This window comes from Topomyia yanbarensis, chromosome 1 (assembly GCF_030247195.1).
Source record: "Topomyia yanbarensis strain Yona2022 chromosome 1, ASM3024719v1, whole genome shotgun sequence".
Taxonomy (NCBI): Eukaryota; Metazoa; Arthropoda; class Insecta; order Diptera; family Culicidae; genus Topomyia; species Topomyia yanbarensis.
The window spans coordinates 7,123,006-7,140,422 of NC_080670.1; the positions used below are offsets into that span (position 1 = coordinate 7,123,006).

Below are 17,417 nucleotides of genomic sequence, written 5' to 3' on the forward strand. Positions count from 1 at the left end.
GCCCTTAAAGTAAACATAAACATCCGAACGAGCATCCTGATTTTTTGGCTCACGATTTACCTCGGATCTATCGATTCAAACACTTGGAGACACTTTTTACCTCTAAAATATCGATTAAAATAATTATGACCGAACCGAACCAAAACTTATGTCAACGAAAAGGCCCACTACGTCATTTGTTTGTGCTTTTCTTCTTCATATCTTCTTGTTTCTTGGGCTTCATCGAAGAAAAATTACAACCGCACTCACACATAGAAAAATGCTAGAATTTTCACCCGGAAATTAGCTCATCCACCTTACCACTCTACATAAATACTCGTGGCGACTGAAACAGAGAGTTTTGTCTGGACATATAACATGCACACGATTTTTGACCCCATTAGATATTTCCTAACCCATATCGTTCACTGTTTACTCGCCTTCTTGTCGGCGTTCCAGATTTCCTCTGCCGCCAGCCGACTTGGCCTAGCAAGCGCAGAGACCTCATTTCCTCTATCTCGACTGACGGTACGGGTTGTGCATTGTAATGATTCCCCTCCCACGAACATATGCAACATAAGTGTGATGATAGGACAGAGTAATCATTTTTGCAGCAGTCGAGTAAGAAAATTTCATTTAGAATTGCTGTTCTGTGACATATTAATAAGGTAGAGGTACCTTTATCGGGGAAAGTTCGAAAATGGTAGTTGTGTGAGTAGTTTGAGCCACACTAAAATGTGTAGCTGTAGGCATTAACTAGAATTAATAACCTCTCCATTTGCACCGCTTCCTTTCCAACCGGTGATACGGCTCATAGCCCATGCGTGCCTTACTTGTTGTGCGTGGCCTAGCTCTAGTATGGGTAATCGAACCCCCGTAGAAAGGTGACATACGAGTGGGCGTTTGAAACATGAACTATGCGACTATCGGTTCTGCTCCAATATTTACTGCAGTGTAGTGTGACTCTTTGGTAGCGTATAAGTAGTGGTAGTAGACTCCGTTTGACCATGCAGTTTTAGCTGTGCAAATTGCGAAATCGTGGTTGAATGTTACCGACGGAGCTTATCATTCGTGTAGCAGACGATACAGAGCAGATTAAGTTACCGTTAGTGTAAGCCTGATTGTTAAAGACATCAAGTTCGATTGTCCTTCAGACTGGATTTTTTTTTTCGTCATGAAAGCTACCACTTACAGTATGTAAAAAATGAAGACACCTCCACTCTTTTCTTATTTTTTTTACTTTATTCCACTATTACCCTTTACTGCCACAATAAACTCATTTATTTTTTATTTTTTCTGAAATGACAAATTAAATCTTTTAAAAACTAATCCATTCTCATAACTAAAATACTTGGATTTCATTTTAACTCTTTGCATGATATGCTAGCCAAAATCGTAATTGTAATGGAACATACACCCTTCGAAAAAAGAACGGTACACATCTTCCCGACCCAATACTTAATACATAGGAAAATGATAGTAGGCGATGCTTCTCGTTCGTATCAATCAAAACGAAAAAAATGGTTGACAGCTGATTCGAGTGATCATTAAGCTTATTGAAAAACTTTTGCGTCGCCTAAAACAAAGCAGAAAAAAGCCATTTTCAACTTCCTTGGACAATTTGCTATGGCAGTCCGACCAACGGGCAGTAAATTTGCACGCGGCTGAGGTAAGCACTCTAACAAAACCAGCTTCTATAAACATGCAAAACTTTTAGTTTCGAACAAAAAGCAATGTGAAGCGTACTGCACCGCAACCCGACGTCGGCGTCACGGTGCGGGCAATACTTCCGATTTCACTTTTTACTGGCTTTTATGACTACCATCAGTTGCTCATGTGTTTAATTCAAAGCTCCATAAGTAGCTAGACATTACTCGTTGATAGCCAAACCAGGTGAAGACGAGAAACATGAGTGATTTTTCGAGAGCGTATCTTTTGATGTCAAATTCCCCCGAACCCCGGCTAGCTCCGGTTTATTCCACAGTTTGGTGGATTAGTGGGACGTATATTTTTGGAAGATACAATCAGTGGAAAGCTGTACAAATGTTTCTGTGGTTTGCTAGCTGATGGCTAGTTGGTTGCGTAAGAAAACTCATAAACACTAATGATCATTAGATCCAAGTGCTGAATGCTAAGGTATGGTTCATCTTGTCTGCAGCAGATAAATCTGCTAGAAAGTGCAATCCACTACCCCTTAGTCTTTCAATGAAAAACTATATAAACATGGTGACATTTTACTTAAGGTTGGACAGAGAAAGGGTAAAATTCGCAAACGAAAAAAGCGGTTTTTTCCACACCGTATGTCAGATCTTCATAAAAATCAATCAGCAGTACTGTAAGAACCTACGCTGATTGATTTTTATGAAGATCTGATATACGGTGTGGAAAAAACTGCTTTTTTCGTTTGCAAATTTTGCGCATTCACTGTCCAACCTTAATTCGGTAAAAAAGACACATTTTTGGCAATTTGTTGTTGTAATACAGAGCGTGTTAGTATATGCATTAGACTGGTTCAATTATTGACTTTTAGCTCCACCATGCTCTACTAATTCCTTTTATGACCCCTGGTAATTGTGAAAATTTTGGTACATATCGGTTGTATCTACGGTCCCTCCAAAAATGTCAAAGTTTATATGGAAGCCGAAGGGAAGATTTAATTTGAGACTTTGTGCAAACTGGTGCAGCCATTTCTGAGGAAAATGAGTGACATGATAAAAAACATACGCACACACATATAGACATTTGCCGATCTCGATGAACTGAGTCGACACGCGGCCCTCCGACCCGGGATTAGGTTCGCGATTTACAGAGTAATTGCATATGCTTTATACATGAGAAAGGCAAAGAAAATTCAATAAAAAAAAATCGGGCGAATCGGTTCAATAATCTCTGAGAAAATTGTGTAGCTTTGTTTGACACATATGATGTGTAATATAGAGGAATTTCGGTAGATTAAATAAAGCACGTGTGATCAGCTTGGAGGTATGAACTAAAAGAGATCGAGTCTGCCTTTATTGCTGATCACTACTCGTTTGCTATAATAAATCTACTGATCCTATTCTATTACTACCGTACATGATAATTTTATAGCATCGAAAGGGGTTCATCCTATTAGGTAAACACAACAGTTCTCTTCCCTTTAATTGAGAATGTAAATTATGTACATGCCTATTGATCTTTAGTTTTATGTTTACTTAATATGTAAGACAAATCACATAAAATTTAATTCAAATATTTTCCTTCCATTCAGAACGCAAAAAAAAACTTGCTGCAATATATCCATGCCTTAACATTAAAAACGAATTCACTGATTCCCATTTATCTCAGAACGTAAATAACTGTAACACCTGTTCTGTTGAGCTCCTTAACTAGTGTAGTTTTTTTTTTTTTTTTTTTTTTTTTTTACCCCCAATCATCTGATGGTTTTAGTCTGCGCTTAACTTCGAACGCGTTTTACTTCGCGTAACAATCGGACTCCGCTTCAACTGCTTGAAACGTCTTCGATCTCCTTCTGTTTGGTCCGGTAGCACAGGTACATCCGGCATACCAATGTCTTCCGGTTCGGAGTCACTCGTTTCCTCCCTCGCTCTCTTAACACGCTGCATTGGTATCTTCATTCGTGAACTTGTTGGTCTCATCTCCATGATCTTCAGTTGTGAGCGATGTGCATTTAGGGTGTTCCTACCGATGGAAATTCGATAAACATTAGTAGAAACTCTAGCCACATATTGGGCAACAATCCACTTCTCAATCGTATTTTTATCATAGTTCCTATAATAAATTTTATCTCCTAGGTTTAACGCGAGAAATGGATCTTGGGAGGGCGTACCGTGTGCATTTTCCACGCTTTCGGCCATTTCCTTGGCAGAATGGGTAATTAAATGTTCCTTGTAACTCTTTTTTGGATGTAAAAGATCCGTCAAAGTCTTTGGTTTAAAACAAAAAATATTTTCGGATGGAAACTTTCCATCCGCTTTAGAAACAGAATTACGATAGTTAGATAAAAAATATACAATACGGTCCTCAATATCGAGGGCCTTAGTCGAAGGATCCAATAGGAATTTCTTAAAAACATCTTTAGCTACTCTCACCATTCTTTCCGCCTGATCATTACTACTTGGATTGTACGGAGGACTTTTTAAAACCTTTATGCCTTGCCTTTCCATAAAGGATATGAACTGATAGGCCTGGAAAAGGGGGCCTCCGTCAGTAACTAGTACATCTGGTAGTCCAAATCTAGCGAACATCGCCGTAAACTTACGGATGACCTTAGAGGCATCCGTTCCAGTGTTCATTAATTCTATTTCCAACCATTTACTATAACTGTCCACTACCAGTAAAAAGGTTCTGTGATCAAAATGAAAAAAATCGGCATGGATGCGACTAAAAGGTCGACTTGTTGGAATCCATGATGTATTACAGGTTGATTTAGGTATGGCGGACATTTGTAAACATATCTTACATTGTTTGACATACCACTCTATATCCTCATTGATCCCTAGCCAAAATAAACAACGCCTTGCCGTTTGTTTCATTTTGACGACACCAATATGGTTTGAGTGAAGTAACTTAAGAATTGCCTCGTGTAGCGTTGAAGGTATAAACACTCTGTCCTGATATAATAGACACCCTTCAACCAGCTCCAGATCAAACCTCAAAGAGTAAGCCTTTTGCCAAACTTTCTCTATCCTTTGAGGCCAACCATTGCTACAATAAAGTGCGATTTTAGACAAAAAATTGTCTGTTTTTGTTTCTTTTGCTACTAATGAATGATCAAGCGGAAAATCATCAAAAAAATTTATACTTTTTATGCTTCCCTTATCCAAGCACTTTGGAACCTCTACGTCCAAAGGGAACCTGGAACAAAAGTCCGCATTGCCCATCTGTGTCGAAGGTCGATACAAGATTTCGTAGTCATATATTGCCATATCCATTACATATCTCTGAAGTCTAGTCACACAGAGTTCATTTTTTCCCTCTTTTCCGAAAATTCCCAGCAATGGTTTATGATCCGTGAATATTGTAAATTTTTGACCAAATAAAAACTTATGAAATTTTTTTACTGTACATACTAATGCAAGTGCTTCTAGGTGCAAAATGGGGTATTTTTTTTGTGCATCATTCAGAGAAAAGGACGTGAAACTTATCGGTTTCTCTTGTCCATCAACTATATGGGCAATTACTCCCCCTAACCCATAAGTACATGCATCGGAAATCACTACAACTGGTTTGCTAGGATCATAAAATTCTAAAATTTCTGCTGAAAGCAGTGCATTTTTACATCCCTGAAACGCTAACTGACTTTCCTCGTCCCACACAAATTTGTTATCTTTTTTTAGTAATTGGTATACTACCCATGATCGCATAGTTGTCCCGTTTTCTATGGGATTTCCTATCTTTATGGGACTGATATGCGATCATGGGCAGTATAAAGGTCTTAATTTAGCTGATAACCTTGGAATAAATTTTCCGTAATAATTGACTAAACCGAGAAAAGCTTTTAGCTCCGATACACCTTTAGGAACTTTCGCTTCTTTAATGGTTAGCAATTTTTCCGATGAGGGTAGCAACCCATTTTCCGTTATTAAATGTCCTAGGTAAGGAAGAGAATTCACAAAGAACTTACACTTCTTTAAATTTATTTTTATATTAGCTGTTTGAAGCCTTTCCATCACCAACATTAAATTTTTGTAGCATTCTTCCTTCGTGCGCCCTGCTATAAGAACATCATCGAGGTAACATCGAACGTACTTTAAGCCTGATAAAATATGATCCATTACTTTCTGAAACAAAGAGGCACTCGAAGAGGCTCCTTGTGGTAAACGATTGTAAATATATAGCCCCTTTATTGTGTTTATCACCATGAATTTTCTAGCCCTTTTTGAAAGTTGTAACTGAGTGTACGCCCCCGCCAAGTCAAGGCAACAAAACCACCTACATCCAGATAAAGAGGCAAATATATCTTGTACCAGTGGAAGGGGATAGGTATTAGGTATTAAAACTTTATTAATAGATACCTTGCAGTCGATAACCATACGTATATCGTCGTCCTTTTTCAAAACTATGACTACGGGAGAGGCCCACTCGCTAACCTGAATAGGCGTAATCACATTCTGTTTTTCAAGGGCATTCAAGTGCTCCAACACCCTTTCCCTTAGTTTAAATGGCACTTCGTACGCCTTTTTAAAGATTGGCTGATCATCTCTGAGTATCAAATCTGCTTCGTGACCCGTATTATATGTATTGATGTTCTCTGGTTGTAGTGAGTTGATGACCATAGCGTTAGCAAAAGCGTTTCTCCAATACGGAAAAAACACTTCTAGCCAATTTCTACCCAAAAGTGGTACAAAATCGATTGAGCAATCCAGAATAATCAAGGGAACTTGTTTTACAATGCTGTTAACGCTGGCTGTAACCTGAATTCTACCATATATGTTCAACTGTTGACCATTGACTACGACTAACCGACTAGAACACTTCAAAACTTTCACATTCTCGAAAAACTTTCTGTGGGTTGGCAAACTTATCACGGAAACGGCTGCCCCACAGTCAATTTCCATTCTGAGGTTCCTGTTCTCTATCAAAGCATTTACGATGCAAGGTCCTCCACCTTTTGCTCGCGATTTAATCATCATACATGGATAGTCATTGTCTGAATCCTCCGAATCACGAATATTTAATCTTTTAAAATCATAGCTCTCTTCCTTATCTGAGTCTTTCTCCTCAACGAAATGAACGGCTCGTTTGTTTTTTAGCTTAAAGCAGTTACGTTTAACATGGCCCCGCTTTTTACAAAAATTACAGATCACGTTTGCATGAATATCATCATTTTCTGATTTACGACGTTGTAGGATAATTCCTATTGTCAAAGCGGTTTTGATAACGATACTGGTTACTAACTGCTTGTTCTCGTCTTGGGGAACGGCTACGATTGCTATCCCAACTACTACTACGAAACCTACGCCCATACCTGCGTGTTTGTGGCCTACCATTACGACCTGAACTCACATCATGTTCACTATAAGCCTGACCCAAACGATATTTCACTGAGTTTATACTCCGAGCACCGTCTTCTTGCCCGTTAAGTGCCTTAACCCGTAGTTTAGCTAACTCAGTCCTAATAACAATTTGTTCTACTTCATCTAATGTAATATCATCTTTCATAAGTAATTTTTGTTTCAATTCCTGATCTCTCAAACCAAATATAATAGCGTCCTTTATGGCCTCATCCTTATGTGCCCCAAAACCACATTGAGCTGCAATAAGTTTAATACCTAGCACATAATTTTCTGCTGGTTCGTCAATTCCCTGCCTTCTCAGATGTAGCCTATGTCTGTGCATCATATTAGGCTCAATTTTATCAAACCGATTTTTTAGCTTCTCGATCATATCGTTGTAATCAATAGCCATCACATCTTGCCCCGGATAAATTAATTTCACTTCCTCAAAAATTATCGGGCCACTCATTGTTATAAAAAGGCTTTTCTTCATATTGTCTGCCACGTTGTTCAATTGATAGAGAATGTCCATGCGCTCCATATATTGGGCGAAACTGGACCCTCTAACAAAATGGTCGACCGTACCAATTAAAGAAGACATAGCGATGTAGATACACGGAAACAATAGAAACTAAAAAATAGGAAATAAGTGTTTGAGTAGAACGACTTACGTGACCTTTGGTTTACGATGTTGTTGATTCCTCCAGAATTCGCATATGACGCTCTCGTCGATAGCTTTATATTCCACACTTCGCCCAAATGGCTGGTACTGACCTTCTTCACACGGTTCTTATTTCGTTTTGACTCACTAAATTTACTTCGCATGAATATAGATTACTGTCAGTCCAAATGTTATACACACAATAGATCTTAAGTTTGCTCACGGACACATGGTGCTATTACTCACTATCCGATGCACAGTTCATTTTCTGTTGCACTAATTACGGGGATTAATGATCACTTCTATATTGCTGGCCTTGTATGATAACGACGCAGATATTGTTTCAGCCTCACAAAGGATCTTTAAAGATGGCGCATCAAACTGTCTTCACCGTACACGTGTTCAGTAAACGTGTTAGTATTTTTTTTTATCCAAATATAATTTTAATAGATTTACTTTATCAATTATCGAAGAAACGAACTGAATCCAACACCTCTTGAACAAATTATTCACTGTGTTTAATACTTTAACAGTGAACAATTGATCAGGGGACACAAGCGTCAGTTCTATTGCCCACTTCACACACGGTCAATTTTATTGCCGCTATGAAAATTCAAGTACTCTCTACTGAAATTTTGATTAACATCAGTTTTCCAAGTAACTAATACTTAACTTATTTGCCAATTTTGCTTTTATCCTCGTCGCCACTGATGTGTAATATAGAGGAATTTCGGTAGATTAAATAAAGCACGTGTGATCAGCTTGGAGGTATGAACTAAAAGAGATCGAGTCTGCCTTTATTGCTGATCACTACTCGTTTGCTATAATAAATCTACTGATCCTATTCTATTACTACCGTACATGATAATTTTATAGCATCGAAAGGGGTTCATCCTATTAGGTAAACACAACAACATACACAAATGGGGCAGTAATAGAGAACGATTGTGTACAGCCTTTACCCCCGGTTGAGAATCGCTGTCATAGTTGATAGCACGCAATCACGTGTCGAAGTTTGCTATTTCAAATAGATTACTACACTTGATACTGCGTCCTCCATCCCGTTACGAACGTGTTTAAATTGAGATGTAAAGAAAGATCGATCTAATCGTTTGTATTATAAACATTGGCTTACAAAGAAAATATTACCGATCACCGAACGGTGTCTGGTGCCAACAGTTAGTGTTTTTTTTCGTTTCAATGAATTTCAATCGCTCTACCGGATCAGTTCCGACTGTTTCTTTCTATAGTTTACTTAAGCTTCAGTCAAAAATGACCTCATATGCGTTTCACGGTTCGCAGCTGCGTTTTGATTTGATACTGATCATTTAGATTGACTAATTCAATTTGATCTGTGCCAGCTACCGAAACTGTGAGGGCAGTCCTTGTTTTCCTTGTCCTTGTCTTCAACCTATTAAGAAAAAGTGTATTTATTAATCACTTCCACATATTTTAATTTTGCTGGATATAGATCTAGACATATCTAACCTACCTGCTATACATTTTTCCGCTTAACGTTGCCATTCTGTAGCGTTGAGATTATTCCACCACTCATCCGGTGCAGATAAACTGTCAGTTTGTGGGTAAGCAAAACCACATGGCCGTCTATGATGGGGCCGACAATTTCCCGACCCATCTCGCCACGAACGGTAGTTACCGCTTCTATACGCTATGGCAGCCAGTGCAACGAAAAAGTTTCCTCCTCACGTCGCGCCAGGTATCCGCGTCCGGACGTTTCCAGTTTTTTCACCCTTTCCAACATTAGCAGCAAACCCCGTGGGAAAACGAATAGCGTGTTCTCAGGAAACCCATCACTACGCTGGGAAAAAGGAAAATAAGGATTTTGTAAAGCGAGGATTACTTGTATTGGCATGCTATGATTTGAAATGACATTTGATTGAACGGAAATTTGAGAGAAAGGCAGGATCGTAAATTGAATGTTTGATTTTTTCATACAATTTTCATGTAACGTGAAAAACACTTGCAGGGAAAATTTCACGGAACTGAGACAAATCAATTTACATTTCTCAATAAATATATGGTTATGGCGTATAAGCCATAAGTTGGCTGCTGTTAACTGTGTTCAATTAATTACGGTTTGTTTGCATTTCCCCCTCAAGGAGAATTTTGACACTGAGTTGTCTTAATTCAGTCATTTTTGTATACTTTGTTTCAATTTTAAAACCTTCAACCGTTACTGTTATTTGTTGCAGAAAGTTTCCTATCTCAACCCACTATCCGAACCAGACTTGGCTTTGTTTGCATTTCATTTTTCCACTACCGCAATTGCAATTAACGTTTTCCCGTTTTATTTTTGCTTCTCATCATCTCACTCTACCTCTCTTTGTTTTCATCTGCAGGGAAAATGAACTGGACTCCAAGCTCATCGTCCAGATGGACGGCAAGAGGACCCGGCTGCTTAAACCGAAGTACGCCGGAGCTGGTGGGGCCCGGATGGAGCTGATGGCTCGCGGTGGACCGGAACCGTTCAACGATTTTACCTTTGACCACTCGTACTGGTCGGTGGACGAGTCGGATGGACACTATACCCCACAGGACAAGGTCTTCGACGATCTCGGGACGGAAATTGTGGACTGTGCATTTCAAGGTTGGTGCTTCCGTTTAGTTTCAGACATTGCAGTGTTCAACCGTAATTAGATTTCGACGGTGTGGAAATCTAATCAAGCATCGCCCCGGTAAAACTGTGTCAATTAGCAGAGTCTGATCAGTAGAGGGAGGCAGGCAGACCTGGTGCTCGAGATGTGACCCAGAAGTATTGAACAAAACCGATGATTGTTTTTTGGGCAACCGCATACGGTGACCAAGGCTTGGTATGTTTTTGCCTATGTCCATGTAAGAAAAAAGTGGAGAAATGAGAAAATCAAATTTTTATTGGCTCGCAAACATATGATCGTCATCAGCTTGTCACCAACAAGACTATTGTTTGTAAACAACATAATGAAATGTATATCTTTTGATTTCAATTTCAATATGTAGGTACGTTCCACTAGAGGGCTCTTGTTAGAGTTTGTCCAACAAAATTCATCTAGACGAGCAGAAATTTGCCGTTTCTTATTACAAACTTCATGAAACCGCCATGTTTGCTTACAGTGTTCGATTAGAATAATTCTATACCGTTTATTCAAAACGTAACATCTAACAAATGTAAACAAACTGAGTTTATTATGTCAAATAAAAGCTAAGCATTGACTCTTTATCGTCCACAAATAATAGAGAAAAAAACTCTTTATATGTTAATTTAATCTTAAATCAAAATGTCACATATAGTATACCAAAGTTTTGCTAATATTTTGTAGATCCCAATTCTGTTTATTTTCCGTCGGCCTATTTCCGCTACAAGGCCAAACACCGACGCCAGAGAGGTGACACTCCCACTATCTGGATTGGATATCGACCCATCAACTCATGGACCGGGGACCAACGGCTTTACTTCCCTTCCGAAGGAAGGCGTGACCTCAGATTTTTCTCACCTCTGAAAAATCTCAACGACCTCGACTGGGATTTATTTTGTAGATGTTATGTTTTGAATTGTGATGTTTCTCCAAGTCGACTGTAGTTAGCATGTTTTTCCAATGCCAAACCTCATATCTACACTCTCGGTTCCAATACAGCAGATGAAATATATCACAACTACAAGCCCGTCTGTCAAAACGTCACAGTAAAATGTGCCATATACAAACGGTGTTGCCAAGACCACATATCGTCGCTGTTGTGCTATCTTATGACAAGCGCCATTTTGTACATTTCGAGAAAAACGATTTTTAAAGTTTGAGATTGAATATCTTGAAACTTATAAATGGTATAAACAATTCAAAGAACACAAATGATGCTTCTATCTATTCTGCATTAATCTCTCAAATATTATGAAAATCGGTTAACTACATTGCGAGTTTTCTTCAAAAATGTAAACAAAAGTCGGTCTCACATGTGTCATAGGTGTGTATTGATGACAAAATTTGTATGGAATGTCATAATCGTGCATGGAAAATTTTCCATAGAAAAAAATCATCAATTCTTAACTTTTATTCATATCTTTGGCTTCATTTGGTCTATAAACAATCGGTGAGATGCATTTTGAAGGAAGTTAGTCATGGAATCTAGAAAAAATAGCTTTTTTTGGTTACAGTGCTGCCAAATATGCTATATTTCCAGTTTAAAACTTAAATTGCATTTTTCTCACAGTTCGTGCATTTTTGTTTCGAAAATGATTATTCCATTGTATTTATCAGATAGTTTTACATGTAAAAACATCTCATACATAAAGATAATTAGAGCCAATCCCCGGGCACAGTCATTTGAAGCAAAAAATTAAAAATTTCTCAGCCCGTTTCTCGCTATATCTCAGTAACCAAGCATAATGTCAAAATTCGCTAAACGCCACTTTGTAGAGATTTTTTAGACAAGTAATGTGGCATATCTAACTCAGTTTACCCTAAAATGGCGTTTGTCATAAGATAGCACAACAGCGACGATATGTAAAAGAGCATAATAGCAAAAGTGATCAGCAAAATGTAATAAAATAATCTATTCCGACAATACGTTAGTGTCGGTTTCTGAAGAGGCGAAGCCGAAACGCAACATAGTATGAAATAAGGATTTGTGCCCTCCTGTACAAAGACTGGTTCTTACCAACAAATTTTCACCCTAGTGGAGAAATTTTGGTTTTTACCAAATTTTCCTCCTTAGGGTGAAATATAGCATAGTGAATAAAATAATAGTTATCAATTATCTCCCTATTATCTTCGCGAAAACCATGTAATATGCTTATACGATCCTGCAATGAGTAAATGCAGAGGTGATAGTAGAATTAATAGCCTTCTGTGTGCTTTAATTGTTAAATAAATTTAAAAGTCGCAAGGAAATTTTTGCACGCGATTTTCTCCGTTTGACGTTTCTGTTAGATATGATGTAATGAAAAAAAGCTCTAGAATTAGCATCGTTTTTCGATCGCTTCGAACTTTTTGTGTCCATCTCCGCGCATCTCTATACGAGCATCATCTCTGGTCAAAGCCTGTACACTAAGGCAAAACACAGAGCGAAATTCATAAGATTCACCTTATTATGACAAGAAAAGTAACAAAACTAAGTTTTCATAAGATTAATATGAAAAACATACGACTTGTATAATTACCTTAACATTTTATAAGTAATTGCATATGCCAGTCGTTCGAGTTTCATACGAGCATCTTATGTTTCTCATAAACATAAGAGAAATGTATAATATTGTCTTATGATAATTCAAAGTTCCATAAGGCACATGAAATCATAGCAAACCGATTTTACCAAATAAATGCTGTTTCATAAGATAATCTTATGATTAACATACGTGCTACTTGTGGCTAAAAATTATACGATATTCCTATGAAGTTCGCTGTATTTTTTGCCTGAGTGTACGGATAATATTTGCAGACACAATGCACATGTATCCTCACATGGCAAACCGCAGTAAGCGATGATACATCTTGAGCGTTTTTTCAAAACGTCATATCTGCAATGAGTTACTCTCTTTGTTTACTTTCTCTTTCGATTTTTACGGCGTCACTATAACACTTTTCACTTATTTTACAGTACAGATCGAAAGACGGTGGTTTTAACTAATAGCATATTATGCAAAGAGCTGAGGGATAAATGTTAAAGTGACCGAATTATTAACAGAAGAGAAAGTAAACAAAGAGAGTAACTCATTGCAGATATGACGTTTTGAAAAAACGCTCAAGACATGGTGATGATCGTTCAGAATGTCGACTGTTGATTTATTGTTCTATGTTGACAGTTCAATTGGTCTGAAGTGATATCTTAGCGTAAATTACAGTCTGATAATTACAAACATGCCAGCGCTCGTGTCAAGATAAATTAACGAGAAGCCCACAAAACATAAACTACAATTAATTGGCATGGAGCAAAGAAAAACAATTTCAAAACAGTAACGCGTGCGACGTCTCACGCCTGAAACAAATAACCTCCAGAATCATATTAATATAACTCACTGACCGCCTTCTCTTGGCCTAAACCCTGTTATAACTCATGTTCAAGGCAAATTACCGACGACCTCACCAGTTGTGCAAACTTAAGTGCATCCACATCGAAAACCGATTAGCATTACTTTAATTCTCTCTCTTTGTTTCTCCCCTATCCCCACAACCCCCCATAGGTTACAATGCGTGCGTTTTCGCGTACGGTCAGACCGGAAGCGGCAAAACATTCACCATGATGGGCACACCGGAGGCACAGGGTCTGATACCGCGAATCTGCCGGTCACTGTTCGGACGGATGAAGCTCGGCCAGGAGGACGGGGTCGGCTATAAGACGCAGTGCTCCTATCTGGAAATTTACAACGAACGGGTAAAGGATCTGCTAGGACCGAGCGGTGCTGGTCATGGATTACGGGTACGGGAACATCGGACACTGGGACCGTATGTGGAGAATCTTTCGCAGCACCCGGTGTCCGATTATGGTGAAATTCAAAACTGTATGGTTCAGGGTAACATCCTGCGAACTACGGCCAGTACCAACATGAACGACACCAGCAGTCGGAGTCATGCGATCTTTACCATTACGTTCGTGCAGGCCAGGTATTTGGATGATATGCCCAGTGAGACGGTTTCCAAGATTCATTTGGTTGATTTGGCGGGAAGTGAACGCGCGAATGCCACGGGAGCCACTGGTCAGCGGCTGAAAGAAGGTGCCCACATCAACAAGTCACTGGTCACCTTAGGAAGTGTAATCTCCGCGTTGGCAGAGCAAACGAATCCAACTCACAACAAACGTATTCTTTATATTCCCTACCGGGACTCGATCCTAACCTGGCTCCTGAAGGACAGTCTAGGAGGAAACAGTAAAACTATCATGATAGCTGCCATTTCTCCGGCGGATGTGAACTACAGTGAAACATTGAGTACGCTTCGATATGCCAACCGGGCCAAGAACATTATCAACAAACCCACGATCAACGAGGATCCGAACGTGAAACTGATCCGTGAACTGCGCGACGAAATTTACAAGTTGAAGATGATGCTTTCCAGCGATGGGTCTTCCCTTGAACCGTCTCTGAAGGTGCTGGAAGATCTGCACAAAAAGGAAGCCCAGGAGAAGGTTCTCACCGAGGAATGGACAGAGAAGTGGCGTGAAGCGCAATCTATTCTAAGAGAACAGAAATCACTAGGACTTCGAAAATCTGGCGTCGGAGTGGTATTGGATTCTGAGATGCCCCACTTGATCGGGATTCATGACGACATCAGCACCGGAGTTACCCTTTACAGTTTGAAAGAGGTAAGTTTCCCGCGAACGTTTTTTTTTTTTTGGATTTATTATACTAATTCTAACCTTCATTGCAGGGTGAGACCACCATCGGTACGGCGGAAGCTCCCTTCCCACAGGATATCTCTCTAAACGGCATCGGCATACATCCGGAGCACTGTCGGATCGTTCTGAACAATGGAAATGCCACGATCTATCCAAACCCATCAGCAACTTGTCTGTTGAATGCAAACAGCATCGAAGCTCCAACGGCAATCAGCCAAGGGGACATCCTGCTGCTTGGTAGAACCAATATGTTTCGCTATAACAATCCAGCTGAGGCAGCCAAAATGCGTCAGGACAATAGTCACGCTCAACGTTCGTCACGGTTGGATCTTTCCCGATTGTCACTGATTGCAGCATCACGCGAGAATCTTTGCAGTAGCTTTATGAGTGACGACGACAATTTAACTTCACCTCAGAATCAATTGCGGTTTCGGCAGTACACTCCCAGTCGGGAGGATACTGAGCTACAGGACGAACATCGGAAGATTTTACAGACGATCGAGAATGCGTTGAAACAGTTAAATCTGGAGCGATCTCGAATGCACGAACAGTTCAAGAACAAGATTAAATTATGCCGCGATGAGTTGGACCGGTTGGAAAGCAGCAAACGAGACAGATTAATGATCCTAGACTGTCGGATAGACGAGCTCATGGCCCGCCGGGAAATGATACTCTGGGAGAAGAGTAACGAAAAAACTCAGGTAAGCTAACACGGGACGGGGAGCAGGCATCGCTCCCGCAATTTGTTGCTGTCTTTGTTTGTAATTGGATTAAGACTGTCTTACACCGGTATTATGGCTAGTGCCGCTAGCAATCAGCTTCCCGCGGCGTTGTTTAGCATATACTTTATTGATTTCGTTCACCTCAGTTGGTTATCTCATTTGTTTTTGTTTGTTTTTCTTTTTTCGTTCTATTTCTATCGGTTTTATTCCTGCCCCTGGCTTCACCACACAAAAAGGTGGACATTTTAGTTAGACAGCTATCGGCACTTCAGACGCAGCTAGACACGAAGAAGCGCGATTTCTACGAGTATGTCGCTAAAGAACTTCAGGAGCTGCAGGACTGTGGCAAACTGGACGAGGTAGTGGAGCTAGATTTAATGTTCTTATTTTACATTTAGTTACATTCAGTTGGTGATTTGGTTTAGTTGGTTACGAAGGAATAGTTTTGCTTTTTTTCACAGCAGTGGAGAGCCAATCAGCTTCTAATTGTTTCTACATTCCAACAGGCAAGCATAGAACTAATCCAAAACGCGCCCCACACGGAGGACTATTCAGAAACTTTGCTCACAATTTCAAAATCTCTGGATAACTATTCGGCACAGTACATTCGGGAGTACATCCGAAGGAATGTGAGTATCTACCATGACAGCGTGTCTGAAAATATGTTAAACAACGAAAATCGATTACTTTTTCAGCGCGAGGAACTTGACAAGTACGAACGGGAGCTTCACGCGAAGGAATCCTTGCTGGACGAAAGTAATCGGAAGATTGCCGAACTGGACCAAAAGATTGGCGAACTGGAGCAGCAGAATCAGGAGTTGCTGCAGCAACGCTCGCAGCTCGAGCTGGAGGAGATGCAGAGAAAAAAACTGTCGTAAGTTTGTAGTTGAATGCACTAGTGAATTTTATTTGTGTTGATTTTTCTGAGTTTTAGGGTCAAGGATCCTTTAGTTGAAAGAATCCTCCAGTTACGAGTTACAGTCTCTCGGATCTCTTCAAGCTCTGAGAATCCTTTGCTAAAGGTCATTAAGCACATTCTGGTTTTAGCCAGAGTTGGGCAGTTCCATAGTATGTGCCAGGATGTTTCCTTCGCTTGACGGTGTTTCCTGTAGACACTATGAGCTCTAATAGAGCACTGGCCTCTTAATAGGTCTTTAATTGAAGGAGAAAGCTTCGATATTTTCCTCAAATTCCACTAGAGACAACCTTTTATCGTCCAATAGTACCATCTGTAGAGTTAAAATCCTGCTAATGGTCTATTTCTCAATGAGTTTAGCAAAAAATCGCTCCTTTGGCTATCTTCATTGCAAGCCACTTGATCTAGAGCTTAGGTTATGCGTTATGAGAAAAAAATCCAATTTGTGAAGGCTCAAAACTATGTCTCCGATTTTTCGCTGAAGTCAGAGAATGGTGGATAAGATCGTACCATGTGACAAAGAGGCACCGGAATCGCTACTGCTACTAGCCAAACCGGAATCTGCTTTCACGTCTTGTACAATTTTCGCTTTCGTTTGTCGATAGCACGCCAGAAACTTTCAGTCATGGTCATGATCATTGGCTCATACGGCTGCGGAAGACACATCAGCAAAATCACCACAAGCCATGAAATGGTGAAATTAACAGGTCCATTATTCTTTTGTCGTTCTTTTGCATTTTGCCCTAAGCTGTAATTGTAGCCGTCAAAACTCAGGTTGATCGTGGTTAAAATCAGCTTTGCGTTAGGGTGACCGTACA

At 39.7% G+C, this 17,417-nt stretch overlaps 1 protein-coding gene across 1 annotated transcript in view; it reads left to right on the top strand.

Moving 5' to 3' along the window:
• The window catches only part of LOC131676747 (kinesin-like protein Klp98A), a 42,538-nt gene that overhangs the window by 20,778 nt on the left and 4,343 nt on the right, over positions 1-17,417 (top strand). Inside the window, exons 2-7 of the mRNA XM_058956032.1 lie at positions 9,999-10,246; positions 13,811-14,928; positions 14,994-15,662; positions 15,920-16,042; positions 16,190-16,312; positions 16,379-16,557. Coding sequence (XP_058812015.1) covers positions 9,999-10,246; positions 13,811-14,928; positions 14,994-15,662; positions 15,920-16,042; positions 16,190-16,312; positions 16,379-16,557 — 2,460 coding nt within the window. The remainder of the gene's footprint in view (positions 1-9,998; positions 10,247-13,810; positions 14,929-14,993; positions 15,663-15,919; positions 16,043-16,189; positions 16,313-16,378; positions 16,558-17,417) is intronic.